This window comes from Hyla sarda, chromosome 9 (assembly GCF_029499605.1).
Source record: "Hyla sarda isolate aHylSar1 chromosome 9, aHylSar1.hap1, whole genome shotgun sequence".
NCBI lineage: Eukaryota > Metazoa > Chordata > Amphibia > Anura > Hylidae > Hyla > Hyla sarda.
The window spans coordinates 102,344,013-102,368,300 of NC_079197.1; the positions used below are offsets into that span (position 1 = coordinate 102,344,013).

Sequence of the window (24,288 nt, forward strand, 5' to 3'; positions counted from 1 at the left end):
GTATAATAGTTTTTTCCCACACTTGACTTAGATGAAGCTGACACGTGAGATAATGCCGCACTTGGAGGTGATCACGTTGCTGCATGAATTAGTCTACGAACAATAGTGACTTCTGTCATTTACCTTGTCGGCTTCTTTGTTTTTGGAATCATAAAAAAAATGCAGCAGTTAGTGTAACATCAGAATGATGGCTACATAAGTGAATGTAAATGATGTCAAAGAGAATCTGACTACTTGTTCACCTGCACTAAACCCAATATAGTAGGTTATAGTGCAAGCGAATAGCTGTAAAATGAGGGTTCACTTACTTTAATCCGTGCAGAGTTATGTTAGTGAATAGTTTTATTCATATTGCTCTCCAGTGCACATTGGAGGTGGGGAGCTGGCTGGCTGAGCTCCCCTGCCTCATATTCCGCCCGCAGCCTGCCCCATTTTGATTATTCATATTCTTTACTCTCGCATCAATAGGATGTGAGAGATGGCAGGGGGGAGGGGATTGCTCTGCTTTCTAAACACAGTTCACAATATTCAACAGAAGGATGAATGAAAGCCGGCCACTCACCAGTAAGTTCTTTCTTCAGGCTTTTATTGTAGCAACATAATACATTGACGTACGGAGGGATAAAAAAGGAAGAGCAGGGCCGGACGAAGCACTTGAGTGTGCGAAATGGAGCTTGTCGCCTCTGTACCCCCCTGCTCTTCCTTTTTGTATCCCCCCGTACGTCAATGTGAGTATTATGTTGCTACAATAAAAGCCTGAAGAAAGAACTTACTGGTGAGTGGCCGGCTTTCATTCATCCTTCTGTTGAATATTGTGAACTTGCTGAATTTCGTCTTTAGCCAGAGCACCACCCTAGTCCAGGTACCTCCAGCAGTTAGGAAGTTGCAGTGCCAAACGGACATTTCTTTGTGTTTTACGATTTCTAATCACAGTGCTGGCACCGCTACCTTTTTACCCCCGGGTGTCGGGTGTATCAAGGCTTCAGAGGCACAGGTAATAACACTGTTCACCTCTTTCTGACGATTCTCGCATCCTAGTGACCTGAGAGTAAAGAATTTGAATAATCAAGATGGTGGCAGGCAGGGGAGTGAATGTGGATGAGTCAGTCTATGAGAGTGGGTGGCTATGAGCAGCAATCTGTGTGAGGGAGGGGGGAACATGAGCAGCAGTCTGTTTTTAGAGAGGGGGGCATGAGCAGCAGCCTATGTGAGAGAGGAAAGCCATGAGCGCATTCTCATTAAAAGGAACGCCAAAAGAATTAGTCTCTGTGAAAAAGTACCAGTTTCTATGAGGGGAGGGCCAGTTAACAGCAGTCTGTCTGAAAAAGGGGGTCCATGAGCAGCAGGGATTTCATCTAAAATCCAAATGACTGTATAAATTGGTTTGGGCCCATTATTTTGTAGTTATACCCCTTATATAATAATTTCCACATCCTTACATCTGAAGTATAGTTGTTTTAGGCAGCAGTGATATTGAGGAAAGTTATGGCAGCATCAGCTGCGGCATTGGCAACTTTCATTAGTAAAGGATGGGGATAGCTGCAGAAGTGAGAAGCCAATGATGTCTAGGAATACTACAGTCATCATGAGAAGTCACCATATTGGTGTGTGCCAGATGGAGAACATCTACAATCACCTGGGATTCGCTGGATGCAATAGTTCCGTATTCTATGACTGCAGTCTGCTCCTTCTAAAGTCACCATAATGCAGACATGGTTTGGGGTCTTTAAGACAGATGATCTAGTAGATTAGTGTTTATTATAGAAGCACTCCAGTTTTTTTTTATATCATATAAAAGCGTCATATAAGCGTCATTTTGTTTTATTCTGCAAAAACTCAAGGCAAGAAAAATGCTATAACAGATGCACACCCAAAGATGCACACCCATAGTGAAAATAATAACATTTTATTAAATATACATGAAGCACAATGTAAGCAAAAAAGAAACATTGATAAAAACACTTAAAAAGGCCCATACTGAGCTACACTACAACAAGGAGACAATGGGGGAGATTTATCAAAACCTGTCCAGAGAAAAAGTTGTTGAGTTGCCCATAGCAACCAATCAGATCGCGTTTTTCATTTTTAACAAAGCCTCTGCAAAATGAAAGAAGCGATCTGATTGGTTGCTATGGGCAACTCAACAACTTTTCCTCTGGACAGGTTTTGATAAATCTCCCCCACTGTACGTGTCACCCCAGGACATAGGTGTAAATGAAAAGCCCAACCACCCTGTCCAAATGACACATTCCCCTTGTTTTATTCTAGTACCGCTGCATCCATGATTACTCTTACTTGGTCATGTGATCACTAGTCTAACTCCCAGAGGATATCAGTCCTGGGTCAGCTGATTTGCTATGAACTATAGTATGACATCATCACCTACCAGATTCCTTCCTGCTGGGTGCCAGGCCCCTCCTCATGCAGATCTGTATTTTGTTGCTGCCATTTTTATGGGATCATGATATATCGGAGGTATACACCTCCCCTGAGGCAGGGTTTTCACACCTTGTGTTTTTTGCTGTGTGAATTGTTTTTCTGCCGGGATTTTCCTAAAAGTGTTTAAAAAAATCATTCCCCACTTGTGCAAATCATGGTTAAAAATGCTACTTTCTACCCTGATTTCAGAAAACTGTAGCAGAAACAGTCAAAATACAAATACAGCCTAAAGACTTAAAATCTTGATAAAACACCAGTTTTGAAGGTATGAAAAAATTTTAGGCTGTCCTTATCACACCCCTTTTTTTTTTTTTTTTTTACAGTTTTTGATATGCCCTTCTATTCCTGAGATAGGATGGTTTATAGTTTGTTTGACAATTCAAGGAATCAGTCAGATGGGCGTGAACTTAATTTTAATAATGGGAGTGAATATCAAGTGATGGGCGGGATTATACAGTCAGGGGGTTTGTTTTTTACATGAAAAGGTGTGTATACCTTATACACACCCCCTGAATGTATAATTCCGCCCATCACCCAATATTTACTCCCATTATTAAAATTAAGTTCCTATCCTTCTGACTGGTTCCCTGAATTGTCAAACAAAATATTAACCCCCATATCTCAGGAAAGGAAGGTGTATCAAGAAACCACAAAAGGGTGTGTGACCAAGACGTTATTAATAATTATGCAATCTCATCATTTTTGGGTTGGCCACAGGTCCTTTTTTAAGGCAGGACTGTAAGATCTGCCCCAACCATCATTAATTTCTAACAATAATTCGTTTTCCCTTAGTCCTTACAGATGGGGTATTCCACCCCCTGCGAACTGGTTAGGACAGATGAAAGTTTTATTGAATAATAAAGCAATTGATTAATTAAACACACCCACATAGCCCTGTATAAGTAAGAGGGCCACCCTCTGTCCCCTTGTGTAAAAAAATAAAAATAAAAAGATACAAAAATAAAAATGATTAATAATAATAATTAGTAATAATAAATAGTAGATAACTAAAACTAGGGAGGGAAAGTTGTGCTACTGTTAGGATCAAGGGAAAACAAATTATCAGTAGAAATTAACGATTCCCTTACGTCCTAACCAGTAGCACAGATGGGGATATGGCAAGCAAAATACCCTCTGAGGGAGGGCTCTCCTGCCTGGCGGCAGATAAAACTGTCCACCCAAATGAAGAGTAATCGGCCAGTCTACTGTCAAGTCTGTAGTGGTTGATGAAGGTGGAGAGTGAACTCCAGGATGCAGATTTGCATATATGTTCCAAAGGAACTAAACTCCTTTCCACAAAGGAGGTAGATACAGACCTGGTTGAATGAGCTCTTACAAACTCTGGAGGCTCCATACCTCGGGATACCATGGAAATGCGAATAGCATCCTTTACCCATCTGCTGATGGAGGGTTTTGAAGCTCACTTGGACAAGGGGTTGCCATCTGTCCCACTGGACAGGAAAAAAAAACACAAGGGGACAGAGGGTGACCCTCTTACTTATACAGGGCTATGTGGGTGTGTTTAATTAATCAATTACTTTATTATTCAATAAAAATCCATCTGTCCTAGCCAGTTTGCAGGGGGTGGAATACCCCATCTGTGCTACTGATTAGGACATAAGGGAATTAACAATATAAACAAAATCAGGATTTGCTATATAAAGGGAGGAGTATAATTTTCCATTAAGGGTCACTTTAAAGTATCAGTAGGGCCAGTGGTTGCCTTCAGACATCGTATCAGCGTGGTATATAAGTTGTTATTTTGAACCTAAGCAGCCATGTACATAAACATAGATTTTTTGGGATAGCTTCAGGACATTTTTTTTCTGTTGCATTTATTTTTATTTTTGTAAAGAGTGTATTATAGTCACCAAAAGTGCCAGTCCCAGGGCAGTGTTTCTCTAGAGTACAATTGTTTGGAGTCCTGAGGTTTCATGGTAGAAAACCTCAAATGTATCTGTAAGGAGAGTAAAACAGTGTCAACAAATGAACAGATGCCCTCCATACTTAAAGGGTTACTCGTAGCTGGCTACTTGGACCACCATGCTGACACTTCGGTCCGGTGGTCGCTCGACCACAGCTGTCACGCCCCCTCCCATAGACATGAAGCCGTGTCCAGAACCCCAATGTGCTGGCCTGGAGATCGTGGAAGTCCCGGCCGGACCCCTCATGATTAGACATCTTATTCCCTATCCTTTGGCACAAATTCTCCTGCTCTGTTTAGACTGCGAAATTGCCACGGCAGAAAGCAGGGGCATAGCTAGAAACAACAGGGCCCGATGCTAAAAATTGCCTCGGGCCCCCTACCCACCCTAGACAAGGGCCAGACTGGGACCAAAAATAGGCTTGGGCATTTTAGAATAAGCTGCACATTTTTTTTTGTGGGGGTCCGACTGCTGGGACCTCCACAGATCACCTTGGTTCAAGTGGCTCTCCAGCTGTTGAAAAACTAAAGCTCCCATCATGTCTGGAGAGCCTCAGGCATTTGAGAGTTGTAGTTTTGTAATAGTTGGAGAGCCACAGATTGGGGCACAGTGTCATCATCATCACTGCAGGATTTACAAGTGACTCCAGCTCTGATGGGACAGTCAGTAGAATACACAATGATATTACTGACCTGATTGACTTGTTGTCTTTCCTTTCCTTTTGACTCTGTTGTCTTTCCTTTTCTTCCTCATCTGATCCAGACACCAGGTCTTCTTCCAGCGCCATCTTCTCTGCAGAGCCTGATGTCCGCACATCATAGGCTTCTCACTTTGTCAGTAGATCCTCATCCTCTGTATGATGACAATAATCATTGTAATCCTGCCAGACACTGTACCCTGAATATAATACTGCCCCACACTGTACCCTGAATATAATACTGCCACACATTATACCCTGAATATAATCTTGCCCCACACTGTACCCACTGAATATAATACTGCCACACACTGTACCCTAAATATAATACTGCCACACACTGTACCCTAAATATAATACTGCCACACACTGTACCCTAAATATAATACTGCCACACACTGTAGGCGATAAGTTTTCCTGTTGGGCATGAGACTAGACCTTTAACTTCTGTAGTTCTATCCTTCTTTTATTTTGTTGTGGGAATGTTTGATTCGGTTTTTCCCAACTAGGGTGCTTCCAGCTGTTGCAAAACTACAACTATCAGCATGCCCAGACAGCCAATGGTTGTATGGGCATGCTGGGATTTGTAGTTTTGCAACAGCTGGAGACATCCTGGTTGGGAAACACTGGTTTGGTTATAGGCCATTATATGCTTAATCTCCTCAACACTCCCACCGAACCACTGCACAGGGACAGGTCAGGTGATTGGAGTAGAAGTGCGTGCCTGCACGGGGCACGTCTACTCCCCTCAGCCCCTGGCCTGTCCAGCCCCGCCTTGATTTTTAAATGGCCCACGCCCTTGGAAAAGTTGTGCTGGCAGCGATGGCCTGGGTCCTTGGGCAGACCCCGAGCAGCCAGCCTGCTGTAGCAGCTAGTAGTAAAATGGTCCCCCCTGACTATGAGGTCCGGTCGCCATGGCGACCGTTGCGACCTTTATAGTTACGGAACTGGCAGAAAGTATATCAGCTCAAAGAATAAACATGTTCATTAATTTGGCAGAATTCCACCGAGACTGCAATTCTTTCTATGAAGACGATTGCATTGCTGTCTGAATTATCCGGCGGCGCCCTCTGCAAATGGACATTCAGAATGTAGAATTTAAGGCCTTAATCTGTCACCGCTGATCCAGCTTTAGGGTTGAGAAACTGTGTTATAGTGTGCTGTGTTATATTGGTGCACATTTCTATACTAAAACTGTAAAAAGAAGATGACCCTCGTTTCTGCATAAGCCAATGGTCTATAGCTGATAATAACACCATTGTTTCAATCAGAAGAGGTTGTACTTATAAATGTTTATTGTCAACTTAATGTTACATACAGTATGAAAGAATAAAAATCTTAATTTCAGCATACATTTTTGAAAAAAAGATAAGCTTTTATTTTGTATTCAGTGTACAAGTAAATTACAAAATACATGGAAATAAATACATTTTATGTACAAAGTATCTCTGCAGGAATAGATCTCTGTTCTGTGGTGTATAATCCAAGGTGCACTCTCAGTGAATTCTATTTTGCGTATTTTAAATGGACATTCAGAATGTTCTGTTACCCGTCTGTGCTGAAGGATTGGCAAGGCATAATAAATTTATCTCTCCTATCACTTCCTCAGGACGGAAAGAATTAAGAATCCACTTTATTCATTGCTTGGATCCCTATGTGCAGGCAAGATGCCACTTTGGTGCATATTGCTGCCATTCTATAAAAATGTAAAAAATAAAACCCATTATATTACACAAATACATGTATCATCTCTGCTATGTTATATGCATCTATATATTTATATATTTAAATAGATTTCTTAAATTCCCAGAGATATTATTTTCTGGCATCACCCATGCACATCTTCAGATTTCCTATTGCATTAAATAAATGAATGGGTTTAGGGCAAAAGGCTTTGCGGCTGCTATTTTGCACAGTGCTGCATTGAACATACAATGAACGAAGCTCTCTAGACAAAAGTCACAATAACAGACCATGACGTTTATACAGAAGGCTGCAGTACTTCGTATGGAGCTAGTATGGTACCACACTTCATACTTGTACTGTACGTAACAATACATAAGGAAAGGGTGTAAGTGAGGGGAATGTGCTTTCCTTTCATCGCAGTCTTTTAAGATGCATGCTATATACAGTATGAGGATGGGGAGTGAGACACTGTCTATTAGAATGAATGCGGTACAGCAGGGACTCAACCATGGTTTGTGCCATAAGCACTACCAATTCCCATCAGCAGAAAGCTTTGAGATGGTATCCAATCCCATTTTTGTCAAAAAACAAATAGAACTCATGGGCTCATGTATTCCCATCAAAGGGTAGGGGAAACATGCAGATCTGTTAGGGCCAAACCACTAGGACCCCGTGATCCATACAGCGGAGGTAAAATGTTCCCTGTAATGAAAGGAGTGCACCGCGCATGCTCGGCCACTGCTCCATTCATCATTGCTGGGGCTTTTGAACATTGCTGAGCGCTGGGGATAGGTGATAACATGCTGAGATGGGAATACCTCTTTAAGAGACTGGACAATTTAATAATATTCATCTTTTGCAATTCTTGCTACATATTATCATTCTATGTGCTTCCTAACAAGTAACTGGTTACAGAAAAGTACTTATGTTGTAAATTAGCGTCATCATTACAGTCGTTCTTTAAGCGTTGCTGTCATTGAAAAAAAAACATTTGACATGTAGCGCAGACATATCAAAAGTTTTGATCAGTCAGAGTTTCAATGGTGAGACCCCCCCCAATCTCGAGATACAACTGGGAGAAGTGCATTGGGGAAGACAGACTCTTTTTTATAGGTTCATGGAGCCCGTCTCCTGCAATCAGTCAGATTAAGCAGCGACCCAGGAAGAGAAGCACACAGCCGCACCCAACTATATCGAGAGATCGTGGGGGTCTCAGGGCTGAAACTCCGACTGATCAAAACTTTTTGCTTATGTGCATTACATGTCAAATGTTTTTTTTAAATGACAGTGACGTCTTAAAGGGGTACTCCGCCCCTATATGTCCCCTATGCTTTGGATAGGTGATATGATGTCTGATCGCGGTGGTCCCGCCGCTGGGACCCCCCGCGATCTCCGTGCAGCACCTGCCATTTTAAACAGTATATTTAGAATGCTGGGTTCTTACGGCGGGAGACGTCACACCATGCCCCTTCGTGACATGCCCCTCCATCCATGTCTGTGGGAGGGGGCGTGACAGCCGTCACGCCCCCTCCCATAGACATGAATGGAAGGGGCATGGCGTGATGTCACATCTCCCGTCGCAGGAACCCAGTGTTCTAAATATACTGTTTTAAATCCTGGGTGCTGCACGGAGATCGCGGGGGTTCACATATATACTTGAGGATAATTTCTCATCTTTTATGCTGATAATGCATTGGTACATCGAAACTAGTCTGGGGCATGTTCACAGAATGGATTTTGAAAGGTTTTTCGCCTTGGCTGTGTTCATATGAAGCTGATTTTTGTGCTGCAGATCTAAAATTTGCATGATGGGAAAAAAATAAGGCATTTTACAGATTAAATACATTGGGTTGCTAGTGTGTACAACAGCCAAGTTGAATGGGCTAAATCTGTATCCAAAATCGTATCAATATCTGTGGCAGGAATTTGAGGGTGTTGCTCCAATTTCAGTAGCAGATTTTATAAGGATTTTTCTATGTAAATATTCCCCTATACTGGAAAAAAAACATCAAACCTAAATGATGTAACCAGTACTAAATATTTGTTATCCATCCCCTAGTTAAAGGGGTACTCCCCTGGAAAACATATTTTTTTAAATCAACTGGTATCAGAAAGTTAAACAGATCTGTAAGTTACTTCTATTTAAAAATCTTAATCCTTCCAGTACTTATCGGCTGTTGTATGCTCCACAGGAAGTTCTTTTCTTTTTGAATTTCCTTTCTGTCTTACCACAGTGCTCTCTGCTGACACCTCTGTCCATTTTAGGAACTGTCCAGAGCAGGAGCAAATCCCTATAGCAAACCTATCCTACTCTGGACAGTTCTTAAAATGGACTGGGGTGTCAGCAGAGAGCACTGTGGTCAGACAGAAAGGAAATTCGAAAAGAAAAGAACTTCCTCTGGAGCATACAACAGCTGATAAGTACTGGAAGGGTCAAGATTTTTAAATAGAAGTGATTTACAAATCTGTTTAACTTTCTGGCACCAGTTGATTTAAAAAAACAAACAAAAACACTATGTTTTCTAGTGGAGTACCCCTTTAAACAATGCAATTGCCATTCAGTACATATTAGCGGGTGTGATCTCTCCTAATGTGTTACTGACAACATTTCATTATACTGTTTTCTATGCAGGGAAGTAGCACTTCTAATGAATCTGTTTGTCTAAGTATCACACCGCAGCTCCCAGGTGTGTGAATGTTCATCACATTGAGAACTCGCATCATTTCATGTTTTCATGGCACCGCTCAAAGGTGTGATCTGAGCTGGGAGACGTGACCTTATATGTATGCTTAAACATCTGCTTGCTATGTCAGGATTCCAGATCCTACTCTGCATGTTTATGATGCAGTTTTAGCCCCCCCCCCCCCCCCAAAATAGTGTGTTTAAAGGTTGTTGGAGGGATAAAACAATGTATGTATGGCTGGGGTGCTGTATAAATAAAAAATAAGTCATACTGGCCTTCCCTGCCACTCACTTTGATGCTCCAGGTCCCAGGAACAAGAAAGAAGTTGCAGACTTTTTTTTTTTTTTTACCCTTTATGATGCTTTTTTTTTTTTTTTTATCCCCAGACAACCACTTTAAGAACTTTTAACAAAACCTGAAAACATACACACTTCCCAGTTACCAACCCCACCTGACACAGCGGCACAAATCAGTTTGCCTTAAAGGAAAACTGTCAGCAAAGTCACCCGCACTAACAAGGCTTACTGGCAGGTGATGCTGATTAAAATTATGCCTACCATTTTTCTAATTATGCTAATGAGGCACACATGGCAAGGGTGAGGTTAAGAGCTAAGCTTGGGCACTGACGGCTAATGAATATTCATTTCCTCCCTCCACCTCTCCCCCACCTCCCCGCTCTGTAAGCGCTTGTACTGCGTATGTGCCTCTGCCTGGATACACACTCAAAGATAGCCGCCACTGTAATGAAGCTGCGCTAAGGCCGCTTCCGGGAGTACATGTGCAGTAGAAGCGCTTACAGAGCGGGGGAGTGGCGGAGGAAGGGAATGAATACTCATTAGCCGTTGACGTCACAGTGCCCCAGGCTTGGCTCGTAACCCCGCTCTTGCCAATTGTTCCTCATTAGCATATTTAAAAAACAAGATAATGGGTGAACGCAGGAACGGATACGGGGATTGTAGGCATCATTTTAAATCGGCGTCACCCGCACTACCAGCCAGAGGCAGTGCTGCACTAGTATTGTCAGTGCAGTGCCACAGTAATGATCGTGTATTGTTTGTCAGCCTTTCACTTACATCATTGTTGGCCGCATATCCCCTTTTTACAAAGAGAGATGTATGGCCGACTAATGATGATATTTGGTGTCACAGGATCCCAGCGATTAGCTAACAATTGAAAGGCCCTTAAAGGGATACTCCACTGCTCAGCATTTGGAACAAACTGTTTCAAACGCTGGAGCCGGTGTCGGTAGCTCGTGACATTGTAGCCCCGCCCCCCTCAATGCAAGTTTATGGGAGGGGGTGTGACAGCCGTCATGAGGCTATGACGTCACGAGCTCCTGACGCCGGCTTCAGCGTTCTGAACAGTTTGTTCCAAACGCTGAGCAGCAGAGTACCCCTTTAAGGCTAAATTCGTTCAGCCATAATATGGTGACAACACTTTAAATCTGCACTATAGCAGGACGGTGGGGGCTTGTTTGGGTGCACATAATATGCATGTTAATATGAAAGCCAAGTGAGACTGGCCTTAAGCTTTAAAAAAATTCTCACTGGTACCAGAACAGATTTATGGATCAACATTCTGTACTGTGCAAATAATTAACCCTGTACATTCTGCCTTAAAGGAAAAAATGTCCAACAGTCTTTGTTCCTGTTTACAGAAAGGCACGCTTTACCCTTCCCTATTGCTGCCTATGGGAAGTATCATAGTGGCCCATTAGAGTACAAAAGTATGTTCTTGTAGGCCTTTTCTCTGACACAATAATGGGCCCCTTGAATAACAAGGCCTCAAAGGTTCAGCTGACGTCAACTCCATATTATCCACGTTTGCTGCAAAGGTTGATTCACAGACAGTACTGGACTTTATTGATGATATGTCTTATGTGTGTAAAGATAACATCATTTGTAAATGGGAATTGGGGACCATGTGAATCTGCAGTTCCGTGTACATTAAGTTTCCGGGAGCACCATGTTGCAAAGAAAAACTATGATGAAGCCCCTTTATTTTAAGGATTGGAGTACAGGATTACTGTACTGGCTGCATTCCTGTATAATAGCCTCCCCTTTATATAAGGTTTACAATTTTTTTATTGACATTTACTGTGTAAACATCTAGGAAAATTTGGAAACATTAGAAATTGAGGCTCCTTTATGGTTCGGGGCTCCCTGTTATTATTTCATTTGAGCTGATTTGAATTTCTACAAATTCAACAGAATTTCTACAATTTTGGGCATTTCAAGTTGTTTAAATGATCATTGTTGTTTCAAAGAACTTCCCTCCATTTGGCATCCTATATGCTTCCTAATATATCTGTAGATTATTTTTTTTCAGAAATGACTCCATACCATTAAAATCATGGCCAATACTGTATACAATACTGTTCACTGTCTGTTGTTAGGAGAAATCGACAGATTACAGAAAGTAGGAGCTGGGCTAAGCATTTCCTATGTGCAGAAGAGGGGAGTAGAAAGAGACCCTGGGCAGGTCACATGCAAGTTCAGATTTTTTCCATTCTCTAGAGAATCTGCAATGTTCCTGAAACATAAATCAAGTTAGCAGCCTCACATGTTAGCAGCCTGTGTTCAGTGTTTAGTGTAACCCTTTACTTGCTATTCTGCTGCTGTTTCTTACCTTTCTGCTCACATTGCACCCTGCAAACCTAGTACAGTCAGCTGTTCTGTAAAGCAGTCCCCAGTAGAGTGGAAGTCTGTTCAGTCCAGTGCCTTTTCACCAGAACAATGGCATATCAGTATGGAGTGGGTGATGTACAGTGCTATGATTGGCCAGACAAACAAGGGAAAGGAATTTCCTTTGTTAGTTCTGCTGGCAAACAGTCCAATTCTGGTCCCATCCTCTGGAATGGAGAGAATGAGAAATATCTGTGCACCATGGAGGGAACTCTCAGAGGCCAAATACCAGCAGTGAGAGCCTTCCAAAAACACACGGTTAATTTAACAAAACCGTGCAGGTTTAAAAAAAAAGTTTTGAAACATGTTTTGTACATTATAAATGGAAACCCTAATAGGCCACTCAGTGCCATAGTTTCGGATGCTCTGTGTTCACAGTACTAGACAGGCACTGGAATTTTTTAAATTTATATATATATATAATTTATTTGGTCTCTTTTTGATGCACAGTTAAATGGGTTGTGCAGTGTTTACTTAAGAATATCATTTAAGAATTGATCAGCCATCAGAATTGATAAGTCACTACTGCAGAAAGGGGTTTGTAGAGAGGGCATTTTCTGAGGGTTGGAGTGGCAGCAGTGGGGGATCAAGCAGATGAGCTATGTTTTCTCTTTTGTTTTTGACCTGCTTGGCCCATATAAAAAAATTAAGGTTATAGCCTTTTAAAGACCTTTGCAACAGTTTTTATTCATTCTGTAATTCATTTTTAGAACTATGTCTAGTGTGTGTGTGTCAGAAAAAATTATAATAAACCATTACTCACCTCAAGTACTCGAGTAGTACCTCTGGTGTCTTGCTCTCGTCCCCCAGTGTAATCCTCTTCCTGAGCTGCAGCATGACCCTGGGCCAAGAAAGCACTGGGGCCAGCATGGCACATTGTATGACACATTGGGCCTGAGTGCTTCCTGGGCCCAGGTGTTATGCTGCAGCTCATAAAGAGGATTTCACCCAGGGAATTGAGTAGGACACCAGAGGCACCATGGGAACACTGGAGGTGAGTACAGGTTTATTTTTTTTGTTTGTATAACACACACTGGGCATAGGTCTAATCCAAGCCCCCTCTCCCTTCTGGCCACATAACCCCTTTAATTAAAAATAACCAACTTTGTATTTATCTGCAGGTCTTGTGTAGACCTAAGTGTCTCTATGGTTATGGGCTACAAACAGGTTCTATGTAGTGTGACCTGGTCAGAGGATGTTGCTAGTGCAGGCAGTAGAATATACACCCTCTACTAATGTATACTATGCTGATGTAACTATGTATGTAGTTACTGATATGGACATAAATCATTATTTTGCTCTTGAGACTACTTATGACATGACACCTACTGCACTGCTACTGTGTAACTGACATAGACATGCAGATATATAAGACTTACAGTATTTGTATCTCTCTTGCAACTGCTATATACAGTATATATGAGAGTAAGATTGATTGATGGCGAAATTTAAGTTAATGGTCATTTAGGTGCCCAAACAATAGTAATATTGAGCAACATTTCAGTAAATATTTGTTAAAATAATGGGAAATGAAAAGAGGAAAATCAAACAAATGTATGTGCAAATTTGACATTGGGAATTACTAGGAGCATACCGTGTATGTAAAATGCTGTTGAAAGGGATCATCCAGATTGTAGAAAAAGTCAAGTGAGATATAACAAACCAATATTTACTCACTCTTCTAATCCTGCATTGATGTCCTGTTTTAGGCTCTGGTTGTGACACTTAGTGTGTAACGGACGGCACGTGAATGTTGCAGCCAACCAGTGGTCACTTGCTGTACTCCTAGATTCATGGCTTCCATCACTGTGTGATGAGTATGGCACATGACCGCTTAGGCCGCTGATTGGCTGGAGCGGTCCTATTCCAAAAGGAAGACCAGGGTACAGACCAGAGCCTGGACAACACGGGATCGGAGATGAATAACTTTTTGGTTTGTTATTTTATATCTTTAGGGCCCCTTTTTGCAACCCAGGATAACGTCTTTAAACATTAGTTAATTTCCCCTTTAAACAATTTCAGCTGTAATTATTGCATTACCCCTAAAAAGGTGATGTCCACTCCAGAGCATTCTATGAGAGGTTTCCCTTATATCTAGAAAAATATTAATATAAAAGATACAGAGAATTTTATAGCAACTTGCCATAGATTTAAAACTATTTACTACCGATCCTACTTAATTTTAATTCTGCCAACAATTTTCAGTGTAAGGCCCCTTTCACACTGCCGGTATGCCTCGTCAAATACAGCCGTCAAACTCCCTTTTTATTAAAATTTTTTTCAGTTTGGCGGTCATAATTTTGACGGGTCTTAATGGCCAATAACGGGTCCGATGGACCCCATTATAGTCAGTGGGGTCCATCGAACGCCGTTATTTATGGAGAGAGAATTGCTGGAGAAAAAGACAGTGCAAGCACAATTTTTTCCCTGGCTATTCTTGATCCTAAAATAACGGGCTTCACAGTGCCGGAGACAAAATTAAGATTTTTTGCCCATTTATTTACATTACTGTAAAGGTTTGGACATGGAGCCATCATGAAGGACCCCAATGGATCTCTGCAATGCCAGGCACCAGGCAAATATAACTTTGTAGGTAGATTGCTTCCCTTTTCCAATTTTTTTTGGAGGAGGGTAACTTTAAATTTGCACTATATGCTCAGTCACTTTGAGTTATATAAGGTGACTAAAGAATACTAATAACTAATAGACATTTTAGAAGAAAGCAGGAACTGGTTTGTAGAAGATTCTTCAATTAGCTATAATAGTGTTACAAAAAATTTGAAATTTTGCTTAATTTACTCAAGATTAGAATTAACCAAGAATGTTTCCCGCACATAGATAAGATACACCAGCCACAGCAAAGTAATAGCCCAAGCCGTCATTCCCTCATGTGCTCTATTGACCTACTGAATGTATCACTTATGTTCCATAGCAGTCTGCCTTATCTACACGACCACTAAATGCATATATAATTCACCAGACCTTGTGCTTTATGGTTTAGTTTGAATACATTTTTTAGAACAAGTCATAATGCTTAGATTACAAACAATTTTGTAGGAGCTGCTCCTCCTGCTTCTTAAAACCATATTGAATGGATGCACAATAAATTAAGTTATAATGACATTTTTGTATAGTGCAAAGTGTCGTCGCTTTTTATAGTACAATTTAATATGTGTGAACAACTAGAAGAAGTACAAATACTTACTGAAATACTAACCAAGAATATATTGAGAGATCATTTAAGCTAGTTCCCCTGAAATAGCTATAAGAGCCCCTGAGCGGGTGTTGGGTCTTAGGCCTTGCTGGGTAATCTTACTGAAAGAGTAGAGAGTGATTAGGATTGCATAATCGCTGACTTTAGATTATTTAGTGATTCCCAGTGTTCTCCTTGATCCTTACTTTTTAAGTAGACCTTCAGAAGGACGTTTCTTCTACTTTTTACCTAGTTTAATGTGTTGGTAAATAAGGCATGGATACTACTGATGTTAGGTCAAGCTAGTTATTAGGATGCTTAAAGGGATACTCCGCCCATAGACATCTTACCCCTAACCAAAGTATAGGGCATAAGATGTCTGATCGCGGGGGTCCCGCTGCTGGGGACCCCCGCAATCAGATGGCCGTCACACCCCCTCCCATAGACTTGCATTGAAGGGGCATGGCTGTGACATCACAAGCAGGGCATTGACCGTGATGTCACGAGCCTCCGCCCCACATCACCAGTCATCCGGCACGTGCATCGGATGTCTTGGGTGCCACAGCCGAGATCGCGCGGGATCCCCGTGATCAGACATCCTTTGGATAGGGGATAAGATGTTTAGGGGCGGAGTACACCTTTTATATTTACTATATGTGGACCATACATGGGGATTGGATACTCTTGGTTTTACCATTAGCAAATAACCAAAATAAACACCTAACATATCAATAGTAAATTAGAATTAAGTTAGTTTGAAATTTCTGCTAAGAAAATTGTACTGTGCAAAGCCATTATTATTATTACGATCCATTTCTTTACCAACCATTTTTCTCCCGTGAATATATTATTGGATTCCATAATAAGAGTTATACGGAAATGTTTTATATGAAGCCAAGAATCATCTCAAGAATTCTCAAGGTTTCGTTCTGACTACATGTTTACAATTGAGTTCTATAAAGTAGATATTTTCTACGGAGAAGGAAAAGCATTATTATTATTTCATTTATAAACGGAACACATTTTAATATTTTCATCTTTATATTCCTAGCTCCATGTAAATAAACTCCCATAAAAATACATATTATATGGTTTTAAAAAGGGCCACATGTGTTTAACAATTGCAAAAAGTGGTTCAGCACTAGAAGATATGTGGACAATGGCTGGTCGCTAGCAGAAATATAACCCAAGTTTATTCCCTATAAGCGCTACTGTACTTCATTGTTCTTCTGTAAAATGGACTGCAATAGTAGAATGGACATGATGCTTAACAACATAGTAATGTTTTCTAAACCATAGAAACAGTGTTCCTGAGTTCTCAAGTTAACATTGGAAACATATGCCAGTCAAAGCAATACACCATTTAAATCCATCAAAGACCAACAAATCAGCTGAGTTAAAAACACTATAGGATTGGGATGTTGGTGGGCACTTATCTCCATGAGAAATGGATCTACAATATGAATGAAAAGTTGATTTAAGTCCAATGGGAATAGACAATGTTCTGACATACATAAACTTCTATATATCAGCGGCTCTCCCTCCATGGCCCTTCTATTGCCGATACGTTCCTGCCATGTTGCATGACTCCACAGCTTCTGTCTACGGGATACTGCAGAGTGATAAATTATAGGAATACATTGTTTGTACAGTGGCCATTTTATTTATAGTCGTTATCAAATTTAGTCCTAAAGTGCTGGGATAGGAGGGTGAAAGGTTAACAACCCTTAAGAATAAGCTATTCCCTGTAGCCAGCTTGATATACATTTTTTTTTTTTTTTTTGTGCAAACATGTCAAAATCCACATGCTGCTGGTGGAAATCACAATACAAAATTTGAAACGATGCATCAGAAAAAGAGAATTTTGGCTAAATATCAGGAGACGTATATCAGTGGGCAAGCTGTTATGATATAGTGCAGCTCCATTTGCTACACATATTCTGCATTCCCCATTAGTGTTTCTCGATAGTCAGAAAGCCCTGCTGATGCTGAAAGACTAACAAGAAAGCTTAGACACAGCTTAGTAGCATTGATATAAAAAGCAAACAAAAATGGTAAAAAAATATTGCAAAATAGATCGCTGTTAATGGACTTCCACACTCATCTAAGTGAACGGGAAGGGATTCCTACCTTATTTAATACTCTGTAAAAGAAAATTGTTACAAATCTATAGTTGCTAAATTTTACAGCAGTCCTATGTAGTTATCTTATAGTCTTGTTGTGACCTGCTCCTCCTGCCCGTCTTTCCACTTGTTGATGAGCAGATCACATGCTTCGCCCCATGAGTCAAACACGTCTTCTGTTGAGTCTATCAACTTGGCATTAGAAGAGCAGAGGTTGGAAGCACAGTGTAGGGAGCTGGTATGAATAGGAGTGTGATCCTGACTTAGTACACCAGTGCCCCCATCTTGACTCACCTCATTGAGGTTAATTTCACTTTTAGAGCATTCTGGCTCTTGGTCAGTTTGTTTTCCTTCCTGCCACATGTATTGCGGCTGGATGACACCATCGGAGATGGTGTATACTGGTTTGCTAGCAGGCTCTGGCACGTGTCCGTTCATCTTAGAAAAGAGTAAGCCTAGTCTTTTGAAGGACTCTTTCTTGGAACTTGAAAGCCTCTGCAGTTTGTTGCCATTTCGAATAAAGGAGCGCTTACTAATGCCATTACTTTTGGGAGCATCATCCATGATCTCAATCCCAGACATTGTTTTAAAGAGAGCCGAGACGTTGAAGTCTTTTTTTTTGTCGGCTACATTGAAGGATACACTTTTTGCCTTGGGACGTTCTTCTGGCCCTTCCTCTTTTTGTGAAACCTCTGTGCTGCTGGTGGAATAGCTTCTCCTTGGAGGCTTCCTGTTTCCCAGGAGATCGAGCACTTCATAACGGAAGCTGGAGATATCTTGTTTTAATTCCTGCAAGAACAGAACAAATAAGAAGGTAAGGGTAAAATGTAAGGGGATCTTTAAGTTATTGAAACTTTTGTTTGTTGGCTGCTTCCAAGACGGGGACGTGACGTCATGGTCACGCCCCCCCTAGTGATGTCATGCCACGCCACTCCATTCATGTCTATGGGAGGGGGCATGACGGCCATCAAGCCCCCTCCAATTAACATGAATGGAGGGGGAGTGGCGTGACATCACTAGGGGGCATGACAGTGATGTCACATCCCTCTCAGAAGCAGCACCTGGCACAGAATGTCGGGGGCTGCACCGAGATCACGGGGGTCCCCAGTGGCGAGGCCCCTGCGATCATACATTCTATCCCCTATCCTTTGGATAGGGGATAAGATGTATAAACCGGGAATACCCCTTTAAAAGGTTAGGCAGATTGTTTATATGACATTATTGAACAAAAATTCTTGATATTGTAATCCAGTTCATTGGTATGATCAAAACAATAGAAATAATGGGGGCGCTAACCATAGCTAGCAGTATTGTCCTTGGAGATGACAAAAACGACAATATTAGCAGAAATATATAAACTACCACATAATCCTGTGCGAAGACAATTTTGTGCTCAAGTATTTACTCTAAGGATTTCTGTAACATGTTATTTAAGTAAAGCAAGTTCTTCCTGAACATCACACGTACAGTACAATTTGCGCATTTTATCCCCCCAGTGCTATGAGAAGCTTTGTGGTCAGCTAAGAGATTGAGCATAGTAACAGAGAGAAGAGCAATTTGTTTTTTTTTAGAAATCATTATATGCCAGGATTTCAGTCCACCTAAAATATTACCAATACATTTCATGAGAAAATATGCAGATCAGTAAAAATGTGCCTTTGTATTTGGTATCTTGAGACTTATTCCATACAAAGGACAAATAACACTGATGCATTTCGAGTCCTGCAGACCCGAAACATGTTAGTGTTATTTGTCCTTTGTATTTTGTCACTTGTTGGATGGAGCAATAAATTCCTGTTTTAACCATACCAAGAAGCTGGATTATCCTTAGTGCACTGTATGTTCTGCGGGTTGGAGATACTGCCGCCCTGTCCGAGCTCCGGTGATCGGTGAGTGGAGGTGGGATCTGCTATACCTTGATTTGTATGCACATATAATTAATAAAACTGAAGAGTATAAGCCAACCCGAATATAAGCCGAGGACCCCAATTTCACCCCAAAAACCCAGGAAAAGTTACTGACTCGACTATAAGCCTAGGGTGGGAAATACATCATCCCTTCATGTCATCAACCTCCCCTTCATCATCCCCCCATGTCATCATCACCACCTGTCATCATCCCCCCTTCATCATCACCGCCTGTCATCATCACCGTCTGTCATCATCACCCCCCCTTCATCATCACCGCCTGTCATCATCCCCCCCTTCGTCATCACCGCCTGTCCGGGCATGCTGGGAGTTGTAATTTTGAACATCTGGAGGTCCGCAGGTTGAAGACCACTGCGGCCTTCGTCATCATCCAGACCCCCCCCTTTAATTTTCTACTCACCTCCCCTCGGTGGGAAGGAAGGGTGAGCTGGTCTGGGCCATCTATGCTGCTGGGACCGTCCGGTGGGGAGGGTTAGTCATTCTGGGCTGTCCATCTTCCCCGGGGGGCCCTCTTCTCCACTCTGGGCCCGGCCCCGGACTAGTGACGTTGCCTTGATGATGATGCACAGGGACGTCCCTGAGCATGAATGTCCCTGTGCGTCGTCGTCAAGGCAACGTCACTAGTCTGGGGTTGGCCCGAAGCGGAGAAGAGGGGCAGCCCGGAACGACTAACCCTCCTCACCGGACGGTCCCTGCAGCAAAGATGGCCCGAACCAGCTCACCCTTCCTTCCCACCGAGGGGAGGTGAGTAGAAAACTAAAGGGGGGGGGGGGTCTGGATGATGACGAAGGCCATGGGCTGTCTGGGCATGCTGGGAGTTGTAGTTTTGCAACATCTGGAGGTCCGCAGGTCGAAGACCTCTGAGAAGGGATTTACAGGTGGAGAGTTCACTCGAGTATAAGCCGAGGGGGGTGTTTTCAGCTGAAAAACTCGGCTTATACTCGAGTATATACGGTATTCTACTTTTGGAAGATACAAAAAGGAGATAGAACAAAGAAGATACGTATGTGAAAATAGGGTAAGCAGCAGATTTCATAGATGCATGAACTTTCATCATAGATGGGGAGAAGACCAGCTGTGAGGAAAAACAATTGCTTCCCGTGAGGCGTGTGTATCCAAGTGTGACTATTAGGAATCTTTCATGTGCCTGGCATGCAGACATCCACAACCATGTATGTACCTCACATTTCTGATAATAGGTCACATACTGACTAAATAGAATACAGAATTGTGCTGTACTGTAATAATCTACTTAGGAATTCACTTGCTAAGGATTACCACATAAAGTGCGGCCATCATAAGTAGTTACATAAGTAGCCATTAGTGATATAAGCAGAAAGCTGTCTAAAACTCAGTCTGCAGCAGCTAGCCATCACATCGATATGAGAGGCAAATACATTCTACACTATGTAAATAAAAACAAACTGAAAAACAATTAAAAAGAAAGAAAATGTAAGGCTGGGTTCACATCACGATTGTACCGTCCGACTATCAGACAGTAAAATCGGACAAAAATGGATTCATAAATTTTTTTTTTGATGCGAATAAAAATCGTTTCCAAAAATTGTACCGTAGAAAATAATATGCTTTTTCATCCTTAAACAAAAAATAAAATAAAATAAAAATGGGATCATGTGTTTGCAAAATTGTATGTCTAGACTAGAGTATTCTGAGGTTACTGAGCATGTGTCAAATTAAATTTGTCATTATTCGGATGAATTACATGATCTTCTACAATTTACATAGGGCTTTATTATGTAGAATCTGTGCACAATTGTGGTACGATTTTGAATCTGGGTGAACCCCCCCCCCCATTTTTAAATTGGACAAATTTGGATGCGGATACAACTTGATATACCGTTTTTTTTTTTTTAATGGTTTGCAGGTGAAAAATCGTGAGCTAAATTCGTATGGTAAAATGGTGATGTGAACCCAGCCTAACAGTGTGTTCTAATGCAGAGATGTGTTCTTAAATGAGGTATGGCTGCCATGGTAAAACACTTTGGCTTTTGGACATGCTGTCTATATGTACTGGTAAGCTGCTTTCACATCATTTCTACAATGAATGGATAATTCTTATTGAGTGCTGGATCATTTTCTTTTCTCCATACAAGTTTATTTTGCTCCAGAATTGGCATAATATATCTGTGCATCCCAAAGGCCAGTGTGAGTAGCAGTAACATCCTTCTGTAAACAAAGACATGGTGAGCAACTTCAGAGCCGGACTTTACCTGGAGAGGTAGTAAGTGAATGTATTTCTATATAACATAACACACTTTTTATATATTGAAATAAGAACCAGCAGTATTAGGGTCGGGTCACAGGATCCATAATTTGCTGCGTATTTGCTGCAGCTGATTATGCTACCAATTGATTTCGATGGGTAGGAAAATATGCAGCTGCAAATACGCAACTAAATACGGCACGTGTGACCCTACCCTAATGTATATCATAGATGTGGACTCTCACCTACAGAATTGGGATCCCCTGACTTGCAGTATACAGAAATAAAAGAGGGCACCACAGCAAAGACTAAACTGGTCCTCCTATTAGAGCATCTGATCTTGCCCCCAGGACAGAGAGGCCCGTTGGCTATTTACCCTTTAATCTTGAACCAATACACCCATTCCTTTATTTGTTGACAATTTGTTGAGTCCTGCAAAGTCTCCCAATACTAGGGCTCAAGTCCTGCAGGAACTCATGGGAACAGAGTTCCTGCACTTTTTCCACAGCAGGAACGCAGTTCCCATTAGCAGGAGTCCTGCAGGACCAGCCCTGAAAGGGGTACTCAGCCCCTAGACATCTTATTCCCTATCCAAAGGATAGGGGATAAGATGTCTGATCGCGGGGGTCCCCAGCAGATTTCGGCTGCGGCACCCCAGACATCCGGTGCACTGAGCGAACTTCGCTCCGTGCCAGATGACTGGTGATGCAGGGCAGAGGCTCGTAACGTCACAGTAATGCCCCCTTCCATAGACTTCCATTGAGGGGCCGAGACCGTGACATCACGAGCCTCCGAAACTGCACCCAACGCTCTAAACGAATGCCAGGAGCAGCAGGGAGAACGTGGAGGTCCCCAGCGGCGGGACCCCCGGGATCAGACATCTTATCCTCTATCCTTTGGATAGGGAATAAGATGTCTAGCACCCCTTTAAGTGGAAATCTTGGGTGAGTTCCCACACTTTTTCCCCAGGACTTGACCCCTGCTGGGGACCCTTTATCCAAGGGCCCCATAGCAGCCATGAAGTATGTCTCTATGGTATATACATTCTTGCCCCCTTATTTATGGCATTTGCACATTAATAAATAGATGTCATATCTCAACTCTACAACTTGTGGTTTCAAGGTTTTCAGGCAAAAAAAAAAGCTACAAGCTAATTACACGATGCAGAGCGGAAATGTTACATGTATCTTTTCATATGCAAATGGGATAAATAAACCGAGCCCATGCATTTTTCTTTATTGTCAATATATCCAGGATACAAAAATGTTTTATTACCTTGAAGTTTTCTTCTGTTAACCCTTCATTTGTTTTTGAATTCCTTATCATTGCTGCAACATATCGTTTGACCAGATTTCTGATCACCTCCTATAAAGAGAGAAAATATTTTGGAATGTTATAGAGGTGGAAGAAAATATATATGAATATGCAAAAATTTTACATGCTCATTTTTAGTTCTATATATTGCATTCTGATTTAGTGTTTATTTTTGGGATGGTAATAAAATTAGAGTAAGAAATGGGAAGAGTTAATTAAAAATCAATTATTAATTAGAAAATATAATGTAGAAGATGTATTTTAAAACACTCTAGTATAGTCCAACATAAGCGTCAAAGTTAGGTTATCATCAATGTTTGTGTCACCATCAGCACAAGAGTCCAGGAACATCAAAAATGTACCATGGCCTAGTAAAAATGTCAAAACTCCCAATAGTTAGGCTGCATTCACACCACGTTTTTGCAATACAGTTCCCGTATACGTTTTCTATGTGAAAACCGTATAGAACCGTATTGGAAAACGTATGCATTGACTCTCCATTGAAAACCGTATGCCAAAAGAGGCATCAGGTTGTGTCCGTTTTGCACCCTGTACGGTTTTGTCAGGTTTTTTTCCTGTACCCAAAACTGTAGTCTACCACGGTTTTAGGTCCGGTTGAAAAACTGTATTAAACCGTATACGTTTTTTTTTTAACATGGGAGTCAATGAGAACCGTACAGAACGGTATGTGTGTACGGTTACATCCGGTTTTCACCATACGGTTTTTAACTTTGCACAGTTTTTTTTCTTGGAATTTCAATCAAACAAGTAAAACTTTATTAAAAATGGAGTGAAAAGTTAAAAACATATATGTTTTTTTCTTAAAAAACGGATGCAACCGGATGTCATTTTTCAAACCGCATTCGGTTTTTAACTGTATATGGGTTAAAATTTGTACACAAGTTTTGATACAGTTTAGTCAGGTTTTGAGGAATCCGTTTTTCCTCAAAAACCTGATACGGGAACTGTATTGCAAAAACGTGGTGTGAATGCAGCCTTACTGTTTATCTATAGCAGCAGTCCTGAGCATCTCAAATTAGAATTTAAGCCTAAATCAGACTGTGATGAAGGAAACCGTTTGTTTCTGAAACACGTCGGAGTGATTTTGACCCTTGCATGCTTCAGAGTGACTTTTTTTTTAACAGCAATGCTTGGTTGAGATGCCACCGGCCTCCCACATAAAGTGTGCTGCCCGAACAGAGGACTTAGAACTGCTGTGATGAGGTTGGATCCAATTTCTTGATCGGATCACACATGAATGGTACTATGTCCTCTATCTGGGAACACTATCCACATTTTGGATAACAGCTTTTTACACATACCAGTGACATTACACATTTAGTGCTCCTAATCTTGACTGCTTTAACCTTAAGGGGTTATCCAGGAAAAAA

The 24,288-nt window shown here is 41.4% G+C and overlaps 1 protein-coding gene across 2 annotated transcripts in view; it reads right to left on the reverse strand.

The window, feature by feature from the left end:
* Positions 1 to 9,202: 9,202 nt before the first annotated feature.
* TRPC5 (transient receptor potential cation channel subfamily C member 5) overlaps positions 9,203 to 24,288 on the reverse strand; it is a 420,196-nt gene continuing 405,110 nt past the window's right edge. For both annotated transcript variants that reach the window (XM_056541484.1, XM_056541485.1), the window contains 2 exons: positions 22,859 to 22,948; positions 9,203 to 18,220 (listed from right to left, as the gene is read on the reverse strand). In XM_056541484.1, coding sequence (XP_056397459.1) covers positions 17,516 to 18,220; positions 22,859 to 22,948 — 795 coding nt within the window. In that variant the 3' untranslated portion in view covers positions 9,203 to 17,515. The remainder of the gene's footprint in view (positions 18,221 to 22,858; positions 22,949 to 24,288) is intronic.